At 40.6% G+C, this 18,157-nt stretch overlaps 1 protein-coding gene across 4 annotated transcripts in view; it reads left to right on the top strand.

Moving 5' to 3' along the window:
- LOC111158566 (ALG5, dolichyl-phosphate beta-glucosyltransferase) overlaps positions 1–9,673 on the top strand; it is a 43,892-nt gene extending 34,219 nt beyond the window's left edge. For 3 of the 4 annotated variants that reach the window (XM_022520683.1, XM_022520685.1, XM_022520686.1), the window contains 2 exons: positions 3,943–4,028; positions 6,238–6,546. In XM_022520683.1, coding sequence (XP_022376391.1) covers positions 3,943–4,028; positions 6,238–6,353 — 202 coding nt within the window. In that variant the 3' untranslated portion in view covers positions 6,354–6,546. Of the gene's footprint in view, positions 1–3,942; positions 4,029–6,237; positions 6,547–9,395 lie in introns of those variants that run through there. The other variant, XM_022520684.1, reaches the window with a different exon arrangement.
- The last annotated feature ends 8,484 nt before the right edge of the window (positions 9,674–18,157 follow it).

The raw sequence follows: 18,157 nt of genomic DNA, 5'->3' as shown, positions 1-18,157 counted from the left end.
TCCTTGCAATGTACTTTCTTCTGAGGAATACTTCTTTTTTAAATCAATGTTATGCATGTTGATAACTTAAAGTCCATTCCATAAGGCTTATACTAAAAAATCATTCTCCCTTGCCCCATCTCCCTCGGTCTCCAATTCCTACCCCCTAACTATATCACTTTGAACTGCTGTTTCTTTGTGGTATTTGCTTTCCTATTCAAAATAATTGGTTTGCATAGCCCTGTCTGCATTTTTCAGTTTTAGATATTACTTTCCAAAATAGATCAACAGATATGTATGTAGTTCTCTTAAACCCCCGTACACCCTCCACACGTATCCTCCTAATGCAGTTTCTACATAATTTGTGGTTAGATCACTACTGATTGGTATAGCTATGTAAAGATAATTCGTATTTGAGCCAAAGTGTGTGATATGATTATATTACCTGTCTTGTTGGGCTCACATTCCATGTGGAGTAGGAAGTATGTCCATATGGTCCCATGCTGCAGATCATGCATCAGTTTCACCTTTTTCTTGGAGACATCCTGTTGGCTCTCACCTGTCCAGCTGTTCTCTGGCCTGCTGCACAGTTCCTGTTCTTCCTTTTCCTTGTTTCACACCGCGATTGCAGTAGAGCACATCCTGTTAAATTTCCTAAACATAAGAGAAAGGATGAGACCCTGCGTGTGATCCTGCCTTTAGTCTCCCCTCACATTTGCCTAATTGCTGGAGAAAGCATTCTAGGTTGGAAATCATTTTTCCTCAGGATTTTGAAAGCATTGCTTTATTGTCTTTAGCACCCAGTGTTTCTGTGGAGAGGTCCACTTCTGACAGTAATCTGAATCTCAGTTCTTTGTCTATGCATGTTGTTCCCATCTCCTTTTGGAAGCTTTTTCTCCAGTGTTTTGAAAGACCATGATTTCCAGGACTTAATGTGGCTCTTTTTCATGCATCTTGGTGAGCATGTGGTAGCTGCTCCAGATCTGCAAACCTGTACCCTTTTTCCTCTTCCCACCTGTAAAACAGATGTGGAACCTCTTTCCTCACATTGTCTAGTATAGTCCTGAAAAGCTCATCAGAAGTTGTGTGCGTGGGCAGAGAACTCTGATCAACTGGTTGATGTCACTACAGACTAAGTAACAGAGCCACTTGGTGTGGGAAACTCCCAGCTGTCACTATCTTTTGGGCTGGTTGTTTTCACGTTTCTTGATTTCCTGCCTGTGAAATAGAAGCCTGGCTGCCAGCATTCACAGCACGAACTTGAGGAAAAGAGAATCTCCTAGAGATTTTCTGTGAGTCCTCCCTTTTGTTTTGTTTTTTTTTTAAGATTTTATTTATTTATTTGACAGAGAGAGAGATCACAAGTAGACGGAGAGGCAGGCAGAGAGAGAAAGAGAGAGAGGGAAGCAGGCTCCCTGCTGAGCAGAGAGCCCGATGCAGGACTCAATCCCAGGACCCTGAGATCATGACCTGAGCCGAAGGCAGCGGCTTAACCCACTGAGCCACCCAGGCGCCCCGAGTCCTCCCTTTTGAAGGCCCCCCACCACCACCACAACCGCCACTTATAGGCATCATCTGCAGAGAGGCCAATGATGCCTGAGCCTTTGGGGGCTCTGCGGTAGCCATTCGTCCGTTCTAGGCTTCTCCCGTTGTCACAGTCTGTGTTTCCTACTTACCAGTTTACCAGCTACTTTCCAAGTTTCTGATATTTTTTTATTACTTTCATCTCTTCTTTGTTCTTATGTGTTTATTCCATGATTGTTTAATTTTAGTGGGATTTCAGGAGGGAGCAGTAGGGTATGTGTGTGTCTGCTGTGTTTAACAGATTATTGACACGCTCTTTGTTCTTCGTGAAAATATCTGTGAGCTCACAGATATACCAGGAACTGAGTAACAAAAGAAAACAGTGGCTCTGCCCTCCCTACATCTGCAAAAACACATGAAGGCATCTGAGTTGGAAACTAACCCTTATGCTGTTTCTGTACAATAGCATAAGGCTCTATCTAGAAATACTTGGTATTTTAGTTATGTTTTCTTTGGTAACAGATTGGTCTCTTATAATATGGTGATGTGAACTATACTTTTTTTTTTTTAACTATACTTTTTTTTTTTTTAAGTAAACATCTTCATGTCTTAAAATGGTAAAAGAAGAGAAGGATAGAGTAAAAGTAATAGTAGAAGACGACTAGCCCTTTCAATTTTTTTAATATAAATTCAATTAATCAGTGCTTTTTTCTCCACTCCTTTCTACTCATCATTCTTATGTTGATTTATGTCTTTGGTAAGTCACTATATGCTGATATCCTTAGAACAATTAATAATCTTGTTCAGATTATTGAATATCATTGGAACTAATTCAGCATTTTAGGTATTTTTTTTTTTGGTGTTGTGGTAAAGGAGAGAATTAAGGGTTAACCAGGCTTAATATTCAAATAATTTCCTCCTTTCTTGAGTGTCCCAGGCTAGTTAACAGAAGTTTTACACAGTCTTCTTAACACAAAGAACGCTTTTGTAGATGGTTTTATCATCTTAAGTAAATATTTTATTAGGATAAGAAAAAGCATTAAGTGTTTTTTAAAAAAAATAGTTTTCATATTGAATTATCCAAATACTTGGGATTAAACTAGTCACAGAATGGACAGTAGTAGTTTTGTGGCCAGGAAGACAAAGCTCCAAAATTCAAGTTGTCCGGGATCAGGAAAGCAAACAGAAGTGGGTTTTAGGTATTTTCTTGTTTGTGCTAATATTTTAAAACCCATCCCTGGAAGTCTGAAGTGTGTTCCATGCAGTCTAGAAAGTCGGGGCAAGGGCTTGCTTAACAGAACAAGATGAAAGCCAAACAGTAAAGGCTCCAGCACTTTCGGTTACAAGAGCATGAAGAAGGTTTCACAGGCAGTGGTGCTTCTTCCTGAGCTCACTGCCAGTGAGAAGAAGAAACTGGGTTCAGAGAATCTGTAAGCAGAATCCAGGAAAACTTCTAAGTCAGGATTCAGAAACTCTAGGGTTAGCAGATTTCACCTAAACCAAGAGGTAACTGAGGAGGAGCTTTCAGAGCCTTTCATAGGGAGAAGAAGGATGAACTGGGAATTCAGACTAGAAATGATTTTAACAATGTAAGTTAAAATGAGATAATATATGTAATTCCCATGTATGTATGTCCTTAAATCAAAGAGCATTTCAGACTAATCTTAAGTGCCTTTTCACTGCAACAGTTGGCAGTACCATCTTGCCCAGAATGGCATGGGGAAAGGAAAAGGAAAAGGCAAGTCCCTAGGCAACCCTGTATTTCAAAAAGAAACCTTGGGGCACCTGGGTGGCTCAGTTGGTTAAGCATCTGCCTTTGGCTCAGGTCATGATTGTGGAGTCCTGGGCCAAGTCCCACATTAGCTCCCTGCTCAGCAGGGGAGTCTGCTTCTACCTCTCCATGTTCTCTCTCCCCCTCTCAAATAAATAAATAAAAATCTTTTTAAAATAAACAAATAAATAAACCTTGATCCTTTGGTGGTAGAGGAATATAATCAAGCAACTCTAAAGCATCTGACAACATTTTCTCCAACAGATCCTAGAGTTCTGTTTTATTAGCTCTCTGAATCAGTTGAAAATGCTATCAATTCTGTACCTTGAGCTAGTTAAGCCTGGGATTGAAAACCATAAATCTTGAAAATTTGCATGATTAAATTTTCTCTTAGAGCCCAACAGGCCAATTTTATCTCTAGGAGTTTCTGAGTTATGAGAGAGACACCATATTTCTCATTTAAATGTTATACAGTGACACACTAAATTATTTACCTTGAAGCTCCTGAACTACTTAACCTTTTATATGACCTGTGAATCCAACTTTCAGTTTTACTCTATAAGCTATATATCTGCCTTATAAACTTCTGTAAAACATGCCAAGGTAGAGATTTAATTACACTCTCTTTGTCTTTTTAAAAATAAAAATCAATATATTTTCTGTTTCAGGGCATTTGATGTAGAATTACTTTATATAGCACAGTTCTTTAAAATTCCAATAGCAGAAATTGCTGTCAACTGGACTGAAATTGAAGGTGAGTATGTTGTTGATCTTAAGTGGGGGTGGGGGTAGGGCGACAATACAGTTGTGCAGTAAAGTTAGCTGGCTGCCCCCAACAGGGCTTACTCAGCTGACCTGAGAGGGGCAGTTCCATAGAAAATTCTTCTCCTAATCCCCTCCACCCTCCAGATGGCTTACTGCCTTCTCTCTCCCTGCAGTCTCTTCCTGGGGTCTTCCGTAGACCTACTACCCAGCCCAGGAAATTCAGTAAAACTTCTACAGCAGACAGGATCATGGCAATTGAGGCTAGAAGCAAGGTTGAGAAGTCTTTGAGATAAATTTTGTTTGCATCCCCTTTTATTTAATATTCTTATTTCATTACTCAGTCGATACTGAGTACCTACAAGCCACCATGCAGAGCTAGATAAGGAATTATAAAATGTAAAAATCTCTAAGATCTCTCATAATGAGAAATCTATCATAATTCTTAATAATTCCTGTTTGAAAAAGGTTAGACTGCTTATAATTTGTAGAGCTTAAAATATATTCTAGTTTTCTCCTTCGCTTACCTTAGAATGCTCCAAAATTAATTCACAGTGTGGAAGCAGTTAACAGTCACCTGGAGACTTTCAGAGTCACCCCTCCCTTGCTGGGCATGGCCCCCGTAGAAAGTCATTGTTGTAATATGCCATTATTGTTCTGTAACCATGGATGGTTAGGAACAGGAGAAGGTCTGCTGATCATTCAAACTATATAGTCTAGAACAAATTCAGACCTCTTGGAGTCTTGCTGAATCAAAGTTAACTTAAAAATTTTAACTACTTTTCCATAGTAGCAGCCTGGATCAAAGGGGATTAAAAAGCCAGTAAAGGGGCGCCTGGGTGGCTCAGTGGGTTAAGCCGCTGCCTTCGGCTCAGGTCATGATCTCAGGGTCCTGGGATCGAGTCCCGCATCGGGCTCTCTGCTTGGCAGGGAGCCTGCTTCCCTCCCTCTCTCTGCCTGCCTCTCTGTCTACTTGTGATCTCTCTCTGTCAAATAAATAAATAAAATCTTTAAAAAGCCAGTAAAGGGTTGCTCAGATTTTTAAGGATCTACTATGTTGATCTATGTTGATCTATGCTCAGCATAGACTCTGTGGGAAGTTGAAGTGGGAAAAAGTAAAAAATGTTTCATATTTACCACATTTGCTCATGTGCATTTCAGAGATAGTTGTGTACTACTTTTCATTAACGGGCATTCAATAAGTAGTTCCATGTTAGTCATTCCCAGAATCCTTGGCCGTCTACCCTCAGTCCCTATAATAGAGCCTTCTGAAATCTCTACAATTTAGATCCTTTCCAGTTTCATTTAACTTCCAAGATGTTTGGTTTTTGTTGTTATCAGAGAAACAACTAAATTCAGCTTTGAAGATGTTTAATTCTTTTGTAAATGATTCAAATAAAATTAAGGTAGATGTGTTAATTAACTTGACATTCGTAATCATTTTACAGTATTATATATACATATATATGTATATATATATCAAATACATACATTCTGCACTTTAAATATATTTCAATTTTATTTGTCAATTATATCTCAATAAAGGTGGGGGGGGAAGAAAAGGAAGAAGCTAGAGTATTTGGGCTTAAATCTAGAAAACTGTCAGTGATTAGTATTTTGATATTGGCCATGACTCATTACCATCTAGCACCCCAGTTACCGTGACCTGCAGTCTCTCCTCTTGACTTAATATAAAAAACAGTTCCATGGGATAAAATCAAGGCATGTAAGCTTTTAAAACATGCTCCAGGAGGCAGATCTTCTGTAGTCAGCTGGACGTGGTCTTCTGCCATTTGGCAACCACTGGACAAGAAGATGTCCTAGCTAAGATGGTATTTGTTTTAGCTGATTGAGAGTCTTTGGTAGAATTAGAATAAAAACTGGGTTTTTATCTTGGATTTCCCAGATTATTAACTTATATTATATGTGGAAATGTACCTGCTTCTCTGCAGTACATGAGACTGAAAAGTAGTATGTAAAACATGAAAATTTGTCCTAAAAAATCATTTTTAAATATACCAATGGAAGTAAATATATATATACATAAATACATGCATATATGCATACATAATTTTAAAAATAAGGTGACTAGAAGGTCACAAATGTCATGTAGACGCACTTCTAAAATATAATTTTAAACTGATATATTTTCTCCAGAGTTTACTTAAGTTAATTCATTTTTAATTATTTTTAAATCATAGGTTCTAAATTAGTTCCATTTTGGAGCTGGCTGCAAATGGGCAAGGACCTACTTTTTATACGACTTCGATATTTAACTGGTGCCTGGAGGCTTGAACAAACCAAGAAGATGAATTAGGTTATTTCCCATCTTTATAGTCTTATGTATCAGTGTCAACACATTTCATTTGAAATTAAAATTTTAAATAAACCTGGAATAAATGTATGCCATTGCCTGCCTTTTGGTAATTTTAAAGAATTAACTGCCATAACTAAAAATGCTTATACCCCCTTTTGGACCAAAAAAATTAAAGGTATTTGTAACAAAGTCATTTTCTTTTTGCTTTGGCAATTTTGTTTATATATAATTCTGAGAAATGCAACTTTTAAACAGAAGAGAGAATCATTATTCCTACTCTGAAGTACCTGCATAATTCTCATGAACTTAAGTAAATATAAACCACAATCATGTATCTGTGCTCAGAGGTTTAAAAATCAAATTAGCATATGTTTAAATATATATGAATTTATCAGTATTAAATCCATATTTCAACTTCTTCAATTCTAGGAAATTACATGTTAAGGAAAGGATACAGGTTTTGTCACAAAATCATCCACTTCCTTACATAGTCTTATTTCTCTCCTTCCCAGTTTTACTGACAGATGCACTTATTCTCTTACCTCTGGGCAATGCTTTGCTCTTGAGTTCATGTTATTAGAAACTGGAAATTCTTTATTAAGAAGAGAAAGTTTTGGAGGTGCCTCACTGGTTCAATTAGTAGAGCATGTGATTCTTGATCTTGGGGTTGTGAGTTTGAGCCCCACACTTGGTGTACAGCTTACTTAAGAGAAAGAAAGTTTTGTAATATTAATAAATATTTACACTTAATATCAGAAGCCTGTGTTTTTGAGTTACTACAAAGATTAATGAATAGCAATTGTAATTTACCCCTAAAATTCAGAATTAGACTTCCTGATGTTTCAGAGAAACTAATAATAATATCTAGCATTTATTGAATGCTTACTGTATGCCTGCTACTGATCTAAGCACTTGGTATATAATGATTCACTTTTATTTTTTGTTAAAGATTTTATTTATTTTTTGTCAGAGTGAGAGAGAGAAAGCACAGGAAGGGAAAGCAGCAGGCAGAGGGAGAAGGAGGCTCCCTGCCGAGCAAGGAGCCCAGTGTGAGACTTGATCCCAGGACTCTGGGATCATGACTGGAGCCGAAGGCAGGCACTTAACCGACTAAGCCACCCAGGCATCCGTCCCTTCACTCACTTTCATAATGGAAAGGAAACAGGCATAAAGTGGTTACTTACCAAGGTCACATAGCTAAGAAACAGTGGAGTCATGATTCTAGCTCCTGTAGTCTGGATCCAAAGCCTACACTCTAATGATTATGTTACTTCAGTTTCTGATACTGAAAATTGGAGATACCGGAGTAGAAAGTTTCAGAAGTACACTAAATAAAATATTTTAAAGACAAGACTTAGGGGCGCCTGGGTGGCTCAGTTGATTAAGTATCTGCCTTTGGTTTAGGTCATAATTCTCAGGGTCCTGGGATTGAGGCCCACATCAGGCTCTCTCTGTCTCTCCCACAGCTTGTGCTCTCTCTCTCTCTCTCATTCATTCTCTCTCAAATAAACAAAATCTTTAAAATAGGGGCGCCTGGGTGGCTCAGTGGGTTAAAGCCTCTGCCTTCGGCTCAGGTCATGATCCCAGGGTTCTGGGATGAGCCATGCATCGGGCTCTCTGCTCAGCAGGGAGCCTGCTTCCTCCTCTCTCTCTGCCTACTTGTGATCTCTGTCAAATAAATAAATCTTTTTAAAAAATTAATTAATTAATTAATTAAAGACAAGACTTAAGTAAAAAAAGTAAATAAAAAAGTAAATAAGCTGGAAAATGTCTCCTCCCCAGAAGTTTCAACAACAGTGCTATGATCACATCTGCAGGAGACATTAAGTTCCTTGAAAACAGAAACCAGTTCTTACCTTAGTATCCCCAGCACAGTGCTTAGCCTATAGTAGACACTGACTGCTGATTAAGTGAATAAACAAACTCCATTTACTACCAGATTTTAAGAGCATTAAACTCCCTAAACGAAGAGAACAAAGCAAGCCTTATGCAAGTAGAAATGATAGAAAGCCAATAGGAGAAGAATGATACTAGCATTTAAAAGAGTTGAAAGTACAAATCTAAACCAAAAGTAAGATCTTTCATGAAACTATAATAAAATAATTTATAGGCATACCTTGTTTTTTCACAAATGAAAGCTTTGGTCACCCTGTGTTGAGCAAGTCTCAGTGCCATTTTTTCAACAGCATTTGCTCAATCCATGCCTGTCACATTTTGGTAATTATAATATTTCAAAATTTGTCATTACTTGTTACGGTGATCTGTAATCAGGGATTATTACTCACTGAAAGCTCAGATGATGGTTACCATTTCTTAACAATGAAATAATTTTTAATTAAGGTGTGTATTTTTTTTTAGATATAATGCTGTTACACACTTAACAGACTACAGAATAAGGTAAACATAACTATTACAATGGGAAACAAAAAAATTCATTTGACTCATCTTATTGCAATATTTGGTTTATTGCAGTGGTTTGGAACCAAACCCATGATATAGCTGAGGTATGCTTGTGTTGCTCTTTGCAAGCTAGTGATAAAAATGCATGTTTAAAGCACATAGAAATTTTGAGAGGGAAGCATCAATACTCTTATGTAGTTCATTCACGAACACTATTAAGAAAGGGTTCTGATATCCTTGATGCCAATTTACCTTTCTAAGCCCATATTCACCTAGGTTAAGAGCATAGTGTAGACTCTGAGGCACTCTGTAAGAGAAAATGTAGTTTTTGTTGACCTCACAGAGCCTGCTAACAAAATAACAAGCAGCCATAGCAAAAGTGAAAATATCGACTACATTTTACATGTATTAGCTTAGTCTGGTCAAACAAATCTATCTTACAGGAATAATTACCCACATTTCAGAAATTAATAAATAGACTGGGCCCAAGGTCCCACAAGTAGCCGATAGTTGTACTTCTAAATAAAAAACAGGAAATATAAAGGATCATGGGACATGATCATGATTAAAACTGAGAGGATAAGCTCATTACAATCAGACAACTCGACCATTTATTTTTTACCTTCTGACTTGTTCTTACAGAATGTTTAATACGGAGTTTGACGTGAAGTTACATCTGGTTAATCAGTAATTCCATGTCTCCATTATTATGTACTTCCACCATTCATGGTTGATTCTTCACTTCTGTTTTCCATCTTCTTTATTCAGTTATAATTTCCTCAAGAGCAGAAACCTTGCCTTTTCTTTTATATGTGTATCACAGAGCATCCTAAATTGTGATTGTTCAATAAAGTTTTCTAAAATGGTTAGATAATGCCACCATTTCGATTCAGTTGTCAAAAAAAAAAATTACAGGAATGAGTTTATCCACTTTATTGTCAGCTAAACCCCCTGAAGTAGCCGCCTAGTAGGCTGCTCTGTTTTTGTGCAATCTCGAAATCCATCAAATCTATAAATTTATGATTTTATCATGTTAACCCAATAAAGGACTCTGTGAAGTGATAACATTTGTAATTCACTGATTTTGAATCAAACTCTAGGTAGTGGGGCACCTGGGTGGCTCAGTGTGTTAAGCCTCTGCCTTCAGCTAAGGTCATGATCTCAGGGTCCTGGGATCGAGCCCCTCATCGGGCTCTCTGCTCAGCAGGGAGACTGCTTCCCCCTCTCTCTCTGCCTGCTGCTCTGCTTGCTTGTGATCTCTGTCTGTCAAATAAATAAATAAAATCTTCAAAAAAAAAAAACCCAAAAAAACTCTAGGTATTATTTTGATGGTCACAAAAAAGCATTATCTTTACAGATTTGATCCCATCTAAGCGTTCTTTATATAATATAGACAGATATAGATATTACAGATATATAGGGGTTTTTTTTAAACTCAATTTTTTAAAATTTGATATATAGGTGTTTTTTTTAACTGTATCAAATGATACAGCGATCAAGTGTTCTATACTTGCAATCAAAAACTGATCTATCCTTGCCTTCTGAGGACTTTGCATTTAAGGGCATGATGCCTACAAATCCTACCTATAGAAACCCATGCCCGGAAGCATTCCCCTTTCTTCAACTCATAAAATCAAGCCAGCTTAAAAGTCAGTTGTTTGGAACCCATAAGCTGTTTCCCATGAAAATCATATCAGAAAAGGATGGTTAAGTCCTTACAGCAGTCTGAAACACATGTAAGTCTATAATATACCTGAACTACCCTGTACTAGTCTGTAGTAATACCCGACCATGATTTGCAACACCATTTCTTTGGAGAAACTATTCAATTTCCAAGTGGTAATGCCAGGGAATTATCTTGACCCATGGCCTCTAGGAATCACAATGAAAAGTCAGGCACCCAGCAGCGGGTTTAAACCTCACTGCAGCTTCTGCAGAGGCTGTGGGCAACTTCCCCCACCTACGAGGGTCTGATGAGCAAGGGCTCCCATGGTAATCAGCAGAAGCCTGCTTATAGTATGACATCAGAAGGCAGACAGTCCTACAGAAAGGACAGAGGGCAGAGCAAGGACCAAGAGTGACAGCAGTGATCTTTATCCAAAAAGTATCACAATACACCTCAGAAATACTCCTGGGAAATGAAGTTATGTACACTACCTCTCTGACCCATGAATGTTGACACTAACAAGAAAATGTGTTCCTGCGTGTGCATGTGTGTGTCTGTGTGTGTCTGTGTGTCTGTGATGAACGTAGAGGGCAGGTGATTGTCAACGTAACTCATTCCACTATGAGAACAGGGACAGTAAAACTAGGCCCCAAAAGGCATAGTGCCCACAAACATGCCCCACCCAAACAGTGGCATGAATTTAAATTTGAATCCTCCAAAATAAAAATGAAGAGAAAGTACAAGTCCTTAAGGTAACAATATTTACAACTGTCACGTTTCCAGAGGAAAGGAACTTTTGCAGTGCCTGGGGGGGTGCAGCTGGTTGAGCATCTAGCTCTTGGTTTTGGCTCGGGTAATGATCTCAGGGTCCTGGGACCAGCGGGGAGCCTGAGTGGGATTCTCTCTTCTCCTCTCTGCCCCTCCCACTGTGCTCGCTCTCAAATAATTACATAAATCTTTAAAAAAAAATATATATATATGTATACATATACATATATATATCTTTTATAAATCACTTGTTCATTCTATCATTTGCTCAGTAAGTACATACATATTGAATGCCTGGCTTTTAAGAATTGTTGGACAGGGGCGCCTGGGTGGCTCAGTGGGTTAAAGCCTCTGCCTTCGGCTCAGGTCATGATCCCAGGGTCCTGGGATCGAGCCCCACATCGGGCTCTCTGCTCCACAGGGGGCCTGCTTCCTCCTCTCTCTCTGCCTGCCTCTCTGCCTACTTGTGATCTGTCTGTCAAATAAATAAATAAAATCTTAAAAAAAAAAAAAAGAACTGTTGGACAGATTTATTATACAATTAGGAGAAAATCAATTGCAGTACATTTAAGATTTGTCTACCCTCAAATAGTCAACTTGGAAAGAAAATATGAAGCATTTAATAGCAATTCAAATAATGCAAAATCAAGGGGCCAGATATGTTCCGTGGAAAACTTAAATCCTTGCCATTCAAAATTAGAATTTTCCCTAAATTATTATATTTCTATGGGACTTTATATGCATGATGTACAACTTTGACGGAAGTAATAATACCTCCACCTGGGAAGATAGTTTATATCCTCTCAGTTCCTTTTGCTCTTTGTCATTCTTCTGAAATAAACTTAGAATAGCAGTCCTACTCACAATTTTCATTGTATTCCTTGAGATCTAAAGAAGTATTTTCTTGAAAATTTTAGTGGAAGGGCCACTTAAATCAGGATAATTATTCCATGACAAAAAAAAAATTAAAATAAATACTCCCACTTCTGGAAAGGTGGAGTAAATGACTTTATCTATCTCTCTTGCTAAGTACAGATAATACCCCTGGACTATATAAAAGAAACATAAGTAAACTCTGAAAGGCACAAAAAGAAGGTAGACTGTCTAGAGACCTTGAGACATATGGAAGGACATGGTGGTGACTTCCTTGGCTTTTCTTTCTGTCTCATATATCCCAGACTTGTAGGTGAAGCAGTCACCTAAAAATGCTGATGGGCACAAAAAAAGAAAAAGTCCCTAAAATGCATCTCTCTCTTGCCAAAAGACCATGTAAGGAGCAAGATCAGCAAAACAAAAAACCTTCACACAGTAACTGCTCCATTCCAATCAAACACTACAGGAAAAAATGGTGGCCCCACCCTTGCTGACAATAGCAAAGGCTGAATGGGGCGCTGAGACTGGTACCCTCATGATGCTGTAATAAGGCACCTGCACACCCTTAGCAGGGTGAGTCAGAGAAGGCCAAGTAGAGAGCAGGACTTATGTTCCCACCAGCCAGTAATGTGTCCTCTGCCTCTGGACATTAGTGGAGATACCACGGGATCCTCTCTTTCACTCCCATCCCTTCCTTACTGGGTAAGAAGTTGTTTCACCTTCCCACCACCACCACCACAATGAGATGGTGTCAAAGGAGGCCTCATTTCCTCTGGTAGTCTACCAGTAACAAAGCCACCTTTACCACAGTCACAATGAAGACCATGTAGCCAGAACTCCCATCCTTCTAACAGTAATAAGTAGCCTCCCTTTCCTTTTGGTATCTATAAGGACCAAGTGCGGAATCTGTAGTTACACCTCCTCCTGAGAATATAACAAGACAGACATGCTCCCTCTTCCCTTGCTGGAGTAGTGTCAGAAAAATCTATTTAATATGAAAGGTTTAACTGTTAAGTGAGATCCAGAGTCTAAGAAAAAATTAAAAAAAAAAAAAAAAAGTCCAGGTTTCAAGAGAGAATCAAACATCAAAACAAGAACCAGAAGAATCTCAACTTGAATAAAAACAATCAGTAGATGCCAACACTGAGAATACAGAAATATGAGAATTATCTGACAATGATTTTAAAGCAGCCATCCTAAAAATGCTACAATGCAATTATAAGCATGCTTGAAATGAATGAAAAAAAAAAGCCTTAGGGGGGAAAAATAAAGAAAGAGGAAAAAGAAAAGAAAACAAAAGAAAATCTCAGTAAAGAAAAAGAAGATCTCAAAAACTAAATGGAAATTTCAGAATTGAAAAACATAGTAACTAAAATTAAAATCTCGTGGATGACTCAACAGTAGAATGAAGCTGATGAAGGAAAGAGTCAGAAACCTGAAAGATAAATAGAAATTTTCAATCTGGTCAAAAAAAAAGAAAGAAAGAAAAAAGAAAAAAGAAAAGCAAGAAAAGCCTCAGGAACCTTTGAAACTATAGAAAGATCTAACATTTGTGTCATCAAAGTTCCTGCAAGGGCTAAAAAAGTACTTGAGGAAATAACGGCCAAAAACTCAAAACGGGATTTAAAAGAGGTATTTGCACACCCATGTTCACTGCAGCATTATTCACATTAACCAGGAGGTGGAAGCCACTGATTGATAAACCGGGTAAAGATGATGTGGTATATCTATACAATGGAATATTATGGAGACCTACAGAAGGAAAACCTGTCCTACAACATGGATGAACCTCGAGGACCTTATGCTAAGTGAATAAGCCAGTCACAGAAAGACAAATACAATATAATACCACTTATATGAAGTATCTGAAATAGTCAAAATCATAGAAATAGGAGGTAGAAAAGTGGTTGCCAAGGGCTGGGTGGGGGGACTGAAGAGAGGAAATAGTATTTAATGGTTATGAATGATCAATTTTGCAAAATGAAGATTTCTAAAGATCTGCTGTACAACAATGTGAATATACTTAACTCTACTAAACTGTATACTTAAAATGGTTAAGAACATTTAAAAAAAAATTCAGTCTCTTCTAGTCCCTAAAGAACATGTTACTAAGCAACAACTTGAATGAATGGATGAATTAGATCACTTTTCAATTCAACTTCAAGTACCAGGAAGACATGAGGTGTAGTGGTTAAATGTGTGGACTTTGGAGTCAGGCAGACTGGAGCGTGAATTCTGAGTCAGACACTTGGGGACATTTGGTTATGCCTCAGTTTCCTCAACCACAAAATGGGATAATAATTCTCATCCTGAGATGTCATGAGGGTGAAACAAGGTGACATGCATAAAGCCTAACCTGGTCCTTGCAGGGAGAAGCTCACAACAGGAGATAGCTTTCACTCTTCACCACCAAATCAAGATGCTTTAGGACTCCCTTGTTGCAAACCCAGAATACTTATTTGGTGATATTCGTAACTAACGATATTATTCTGTCTATGGCCATACCACCCTGAATCACCCGAACTCATCTGATCTACTAACATTATTTTTCCTATTTATCCAACAAGTTTGACCGTTCTCTTAGAAACACTGAGATTTTCATATGTAGACCTACTATTCTGCACATAGTAGGCATTCTGGGCTGCCTTTCCAATGCCGCGGCACTCTGCTGCAAAGACAGCACCTACAGAGCTGCATCCCCCCAGACTGTGCATATGGGGGGGCTCTTTGACTATGAGCTGGTGGTCATTCATATTCACTTCTCAAGATGTAGCTGAAATTTCACTTCTGTGGAGACTCCCTGACTCCTCCCTTGTGCCTTCACCCCTAAATGACACACAGGGTTACTGTATGAGAATCATTGATACGTGCGTCTTTCCTAGTGAGACCTAGTTTCCTTAGGACCAGCGCTCTGTGTTCATGTGATTAGTCCAGGCACCTGTGCTCAGGAAAGTGTTTAAAACTGGCATGGACTGAATAAATGGCTTGAAAAAAAGTTCAAAGTGGAGTCAGAAAAAGTGCAGGGTTAGGACAGAATTGCAGATGAAATGTGTAAAATAAACTAAAAGTGGGAGGGGTGTGTAGGCAACAATTCCTAGTTATGGCTCTGAGTAGGACCACTATAATGCTAGATCAAACATCGGGTACAGCAGGTGAACAAAGTGGAATCTTTGTATCCATGGATTACTACAGCCTTTGTCACGATCACATCCTATGCTGGGCATCTTAACACAGGAAAATCACTCCTCCCCCTATCCTATCCTATCCTATCCTATCCCTGTTCTATAGGCTGTGGCTGGAGCTCACGTTACATCAAGTCCCTGCAGTTCGGAAAACCGGGAGCTTAGTTTCACCATGGTTTTCAGGTCTTGAACCAATATTTTACTGGAGATTCCACTAAATCACAACCTGTGACTGAGTCTCACCCGTCCTATGATTCCCATCACATAGTTTTCTGGTGAAAGTTCTGGCCAGCCTAAGATTGCAGCTAATCAAGAAACCAAGAAGAAAAAAATCTAGCAGAGTCTGGATTTCCAATTACATGGATAGTCAGCTTCTGAAAAATGGAGTGTCCAACACTGAGCCTTCTTTCCTGGAGTGGGCCTTTTCTCCTTGGAACTCACCAGATCTTACTGTTCTTGTATAAAATAGATTAACTTTCTTTTTTTTTTTTTTTTAATTATTTATTTATTTATTTGACAGAGAGAGATCACAAGTAGTCGGCGGGGGGATGGGGGTGAGGAAGCAGGCTCCCCACTGAGCAGAAAGCCCGATGTGGGGCTCAACCCCAGGACCCCGGACAGATCACAACCAGAGCTGAAGGCAGAGGCAGGCTCAACCCACTGAGCCACCCGGGCGCCCCATAGATTAACTTTCTATATTAGGTTTCAGAAATAAATGATAGGAATTGTATAAGTGACAGGCTAACTTTTAAGTGCCAAAATTTCTTGGTATGTAAATGAAAATGTACAGAAAAAGCAGACTACACACACTCAAAGAATCTGCAAATCCAAGTCCTGCCAAGAGCCAAGAGAATTCTGTGAACTTAAAAAGACTCCATGCCAGAAGCATGAGCTAGCGTTGCGGAGGTTATAATTTCTTGCTCTGCATTGTGTCCTCTGCATTGTCTAATGCACATACGGAAACTGAAATAGTGACTGGGCCATTTCTTTTCTCAGTAACATTGAAAACAAAACAAAAACAACGTGAGCCACAAGGTCACTAGTCCTGAGGATCTAATTAGTTTACTTGCCGTAAAGTGCACATCAAGTGTAACCTGTAGTTTTTAAGCTGTCCAAATGTCTCCTGGTGTTGCACACCCACAGCATTTTCAAACTTAACACCCAGCCTGAAGCAGAGGTAGAGGTAAATGGGCCAGGTGTAGAATGAGGGCTTAAACTCCAGTCTAAGGTTCAACCACAAACGCTGTTTTAAACAAGGTCATTGCTCCACCACAACAGTATGGTAATGCAAAAGTGGTATCTGCTGGGGAAAGAAAGTGCAGTGCTTTGAGAACTAGAAACAGGCAGGTAAATTCAAAGCCTTGCATTTACATTACATGGAGGACCAACTTTCCTATACACAGGAGCAAAGGGAATACTGTCTTCTTGTCACTTAATGCTACCTTTGCCTCTCCTGTTAAATGCCTTTTCCATGAAGAGGAACTAGGTGATGGGGAATCAAAGGTCATCAGTATGTTGGTGGCACTGCCTAAATGTATTCTGAGTGAGTTCTAGGAGTCCACAGTGACCTAAAAAAGCAGGCTGTCTAGGGGGTAGCCAGGTTCAGAGGCAAGAAGTTTGTACATTAACGTTGTTCAGCGCCCATAAGGTTCTATCTTTATTAGATTAGATAATACTATGTATTATATGCTAGTCTGTTAAGCAAATAAATACACAAAAAGAAGTGACAATCCACATAATTACAGAACTAGTTTTTACCACCACTCACCACTCACAGTGATTAGATTTTCTTCCGCCCACGCCAGTACAAACCAGTTGCCCTGGTGCAGTTGATGGGTGTAAGGATCCCTTTAGCCTGAAAAGCTACTAAGCAATAAATGACAAGTAACAGTAACCATCAAGGCCCAGAAACGTGTCAGAAAAATGCCTGGGGCGGGGGTGGGGGGTAGGGGGCCGGTTCAAACCGATTTGTTGATCCTGTATCTCTTGCTCTGGTAACAACTCTCCTTGGCCTCAGGCTCCAGGCAGACACAAGAAATCTCAGGGGTGGCGGAAGAGCGAGAGACGCGAGGTGACCCAGCTGGCGGGAGCCCCCCACCGCGGCCCGCCAGCGGGGCTTAGTCACCCACTGAGGCTAGCCTGGGGTCCCGCAGAAGGACCGGGAGGCAGCGCAGGGCCGCGCCGAAGCGCCCCCGCCGCAAGTTTCCGCGCACGTGGCCGCGGGGCGGGCCGCGCTCCCCCTGTCTCGCGGGCTCCCGGAGCGGCCAGGGCGCGCGGCGGCGGGCGGGGGCGGACCCGTGCGCAGGGCTCCTGGCCGCTTTCCAGGTCGGCGCACTAATACGGGCGATGAGGCTTCGCGGCTCCAGTCTGACTGACGCCGGCTGGGGCCGCCGCCGCCGCCGCTGTAGCCGCCGCTGTAGCCGCCGCTGTCTCGGTCCCCGCCGCCGCCGGGCCCTGCAGCCGCTGAGCGCGCGCAGCCACGCAGTGAGTGCGCGGCGCTTGGAGCGGGCGACTGGGGACCCACGGTGGGGGGTGGAGGGGGGGGCCGGACCTGGGGGGGGGGGGAGGGATGAGTGGCATCGTGGGGACAGGTAAGAGATGCCCTCCCCAGCGCGCGCTGGACGAGTGCGCGCGCGCGTGTGTGTGCTTGTGCGGCTAAGTTGTTCTTCCCCGAGGGAAGTCTCCGAGGCCCTTTGGTGTGTGGCTTGGTTCTTTGTAGTCTCCATCCCCGCATTTCTTGGCGGAGCCTGTTTGGGGTGGGGTGGGGACGGAGGGGACAGCTCCGGAGAGTTGGCCGCGCGTCCTCCCAGCCGCCGCAGCCGCCCGGGCTGCAGGCACCTGGGACCTGTAGGAGGATGCTGGTCCCGGGGCGGGGGCGCCGGCCGAGCGGCTCTGTGGCCCAGGGCGTGGGCAGG

The sequence above is a fragment of the Enhydra lutris genome, unplaced genomic scaffold (genome assembly GCF_002288905.1).
Source record: "Enhydra lutris kenyoni isolate GAN:26980312 unplaced genomic scaffold, ASM228890v2 scaffoldscaffold60, whole genome shotgun sequence".
NCBI classification, from domain to species: Eukaryota; Metazoa; Chordata; class Mammalia; order Carnivora; family Mustelidae; genus Enhydra; species Enhydra lutris.
Note: the sequence above shows the minus strand (reverse complement) of the source record. Positions and strands in the feature narration are given on the sequence as shown.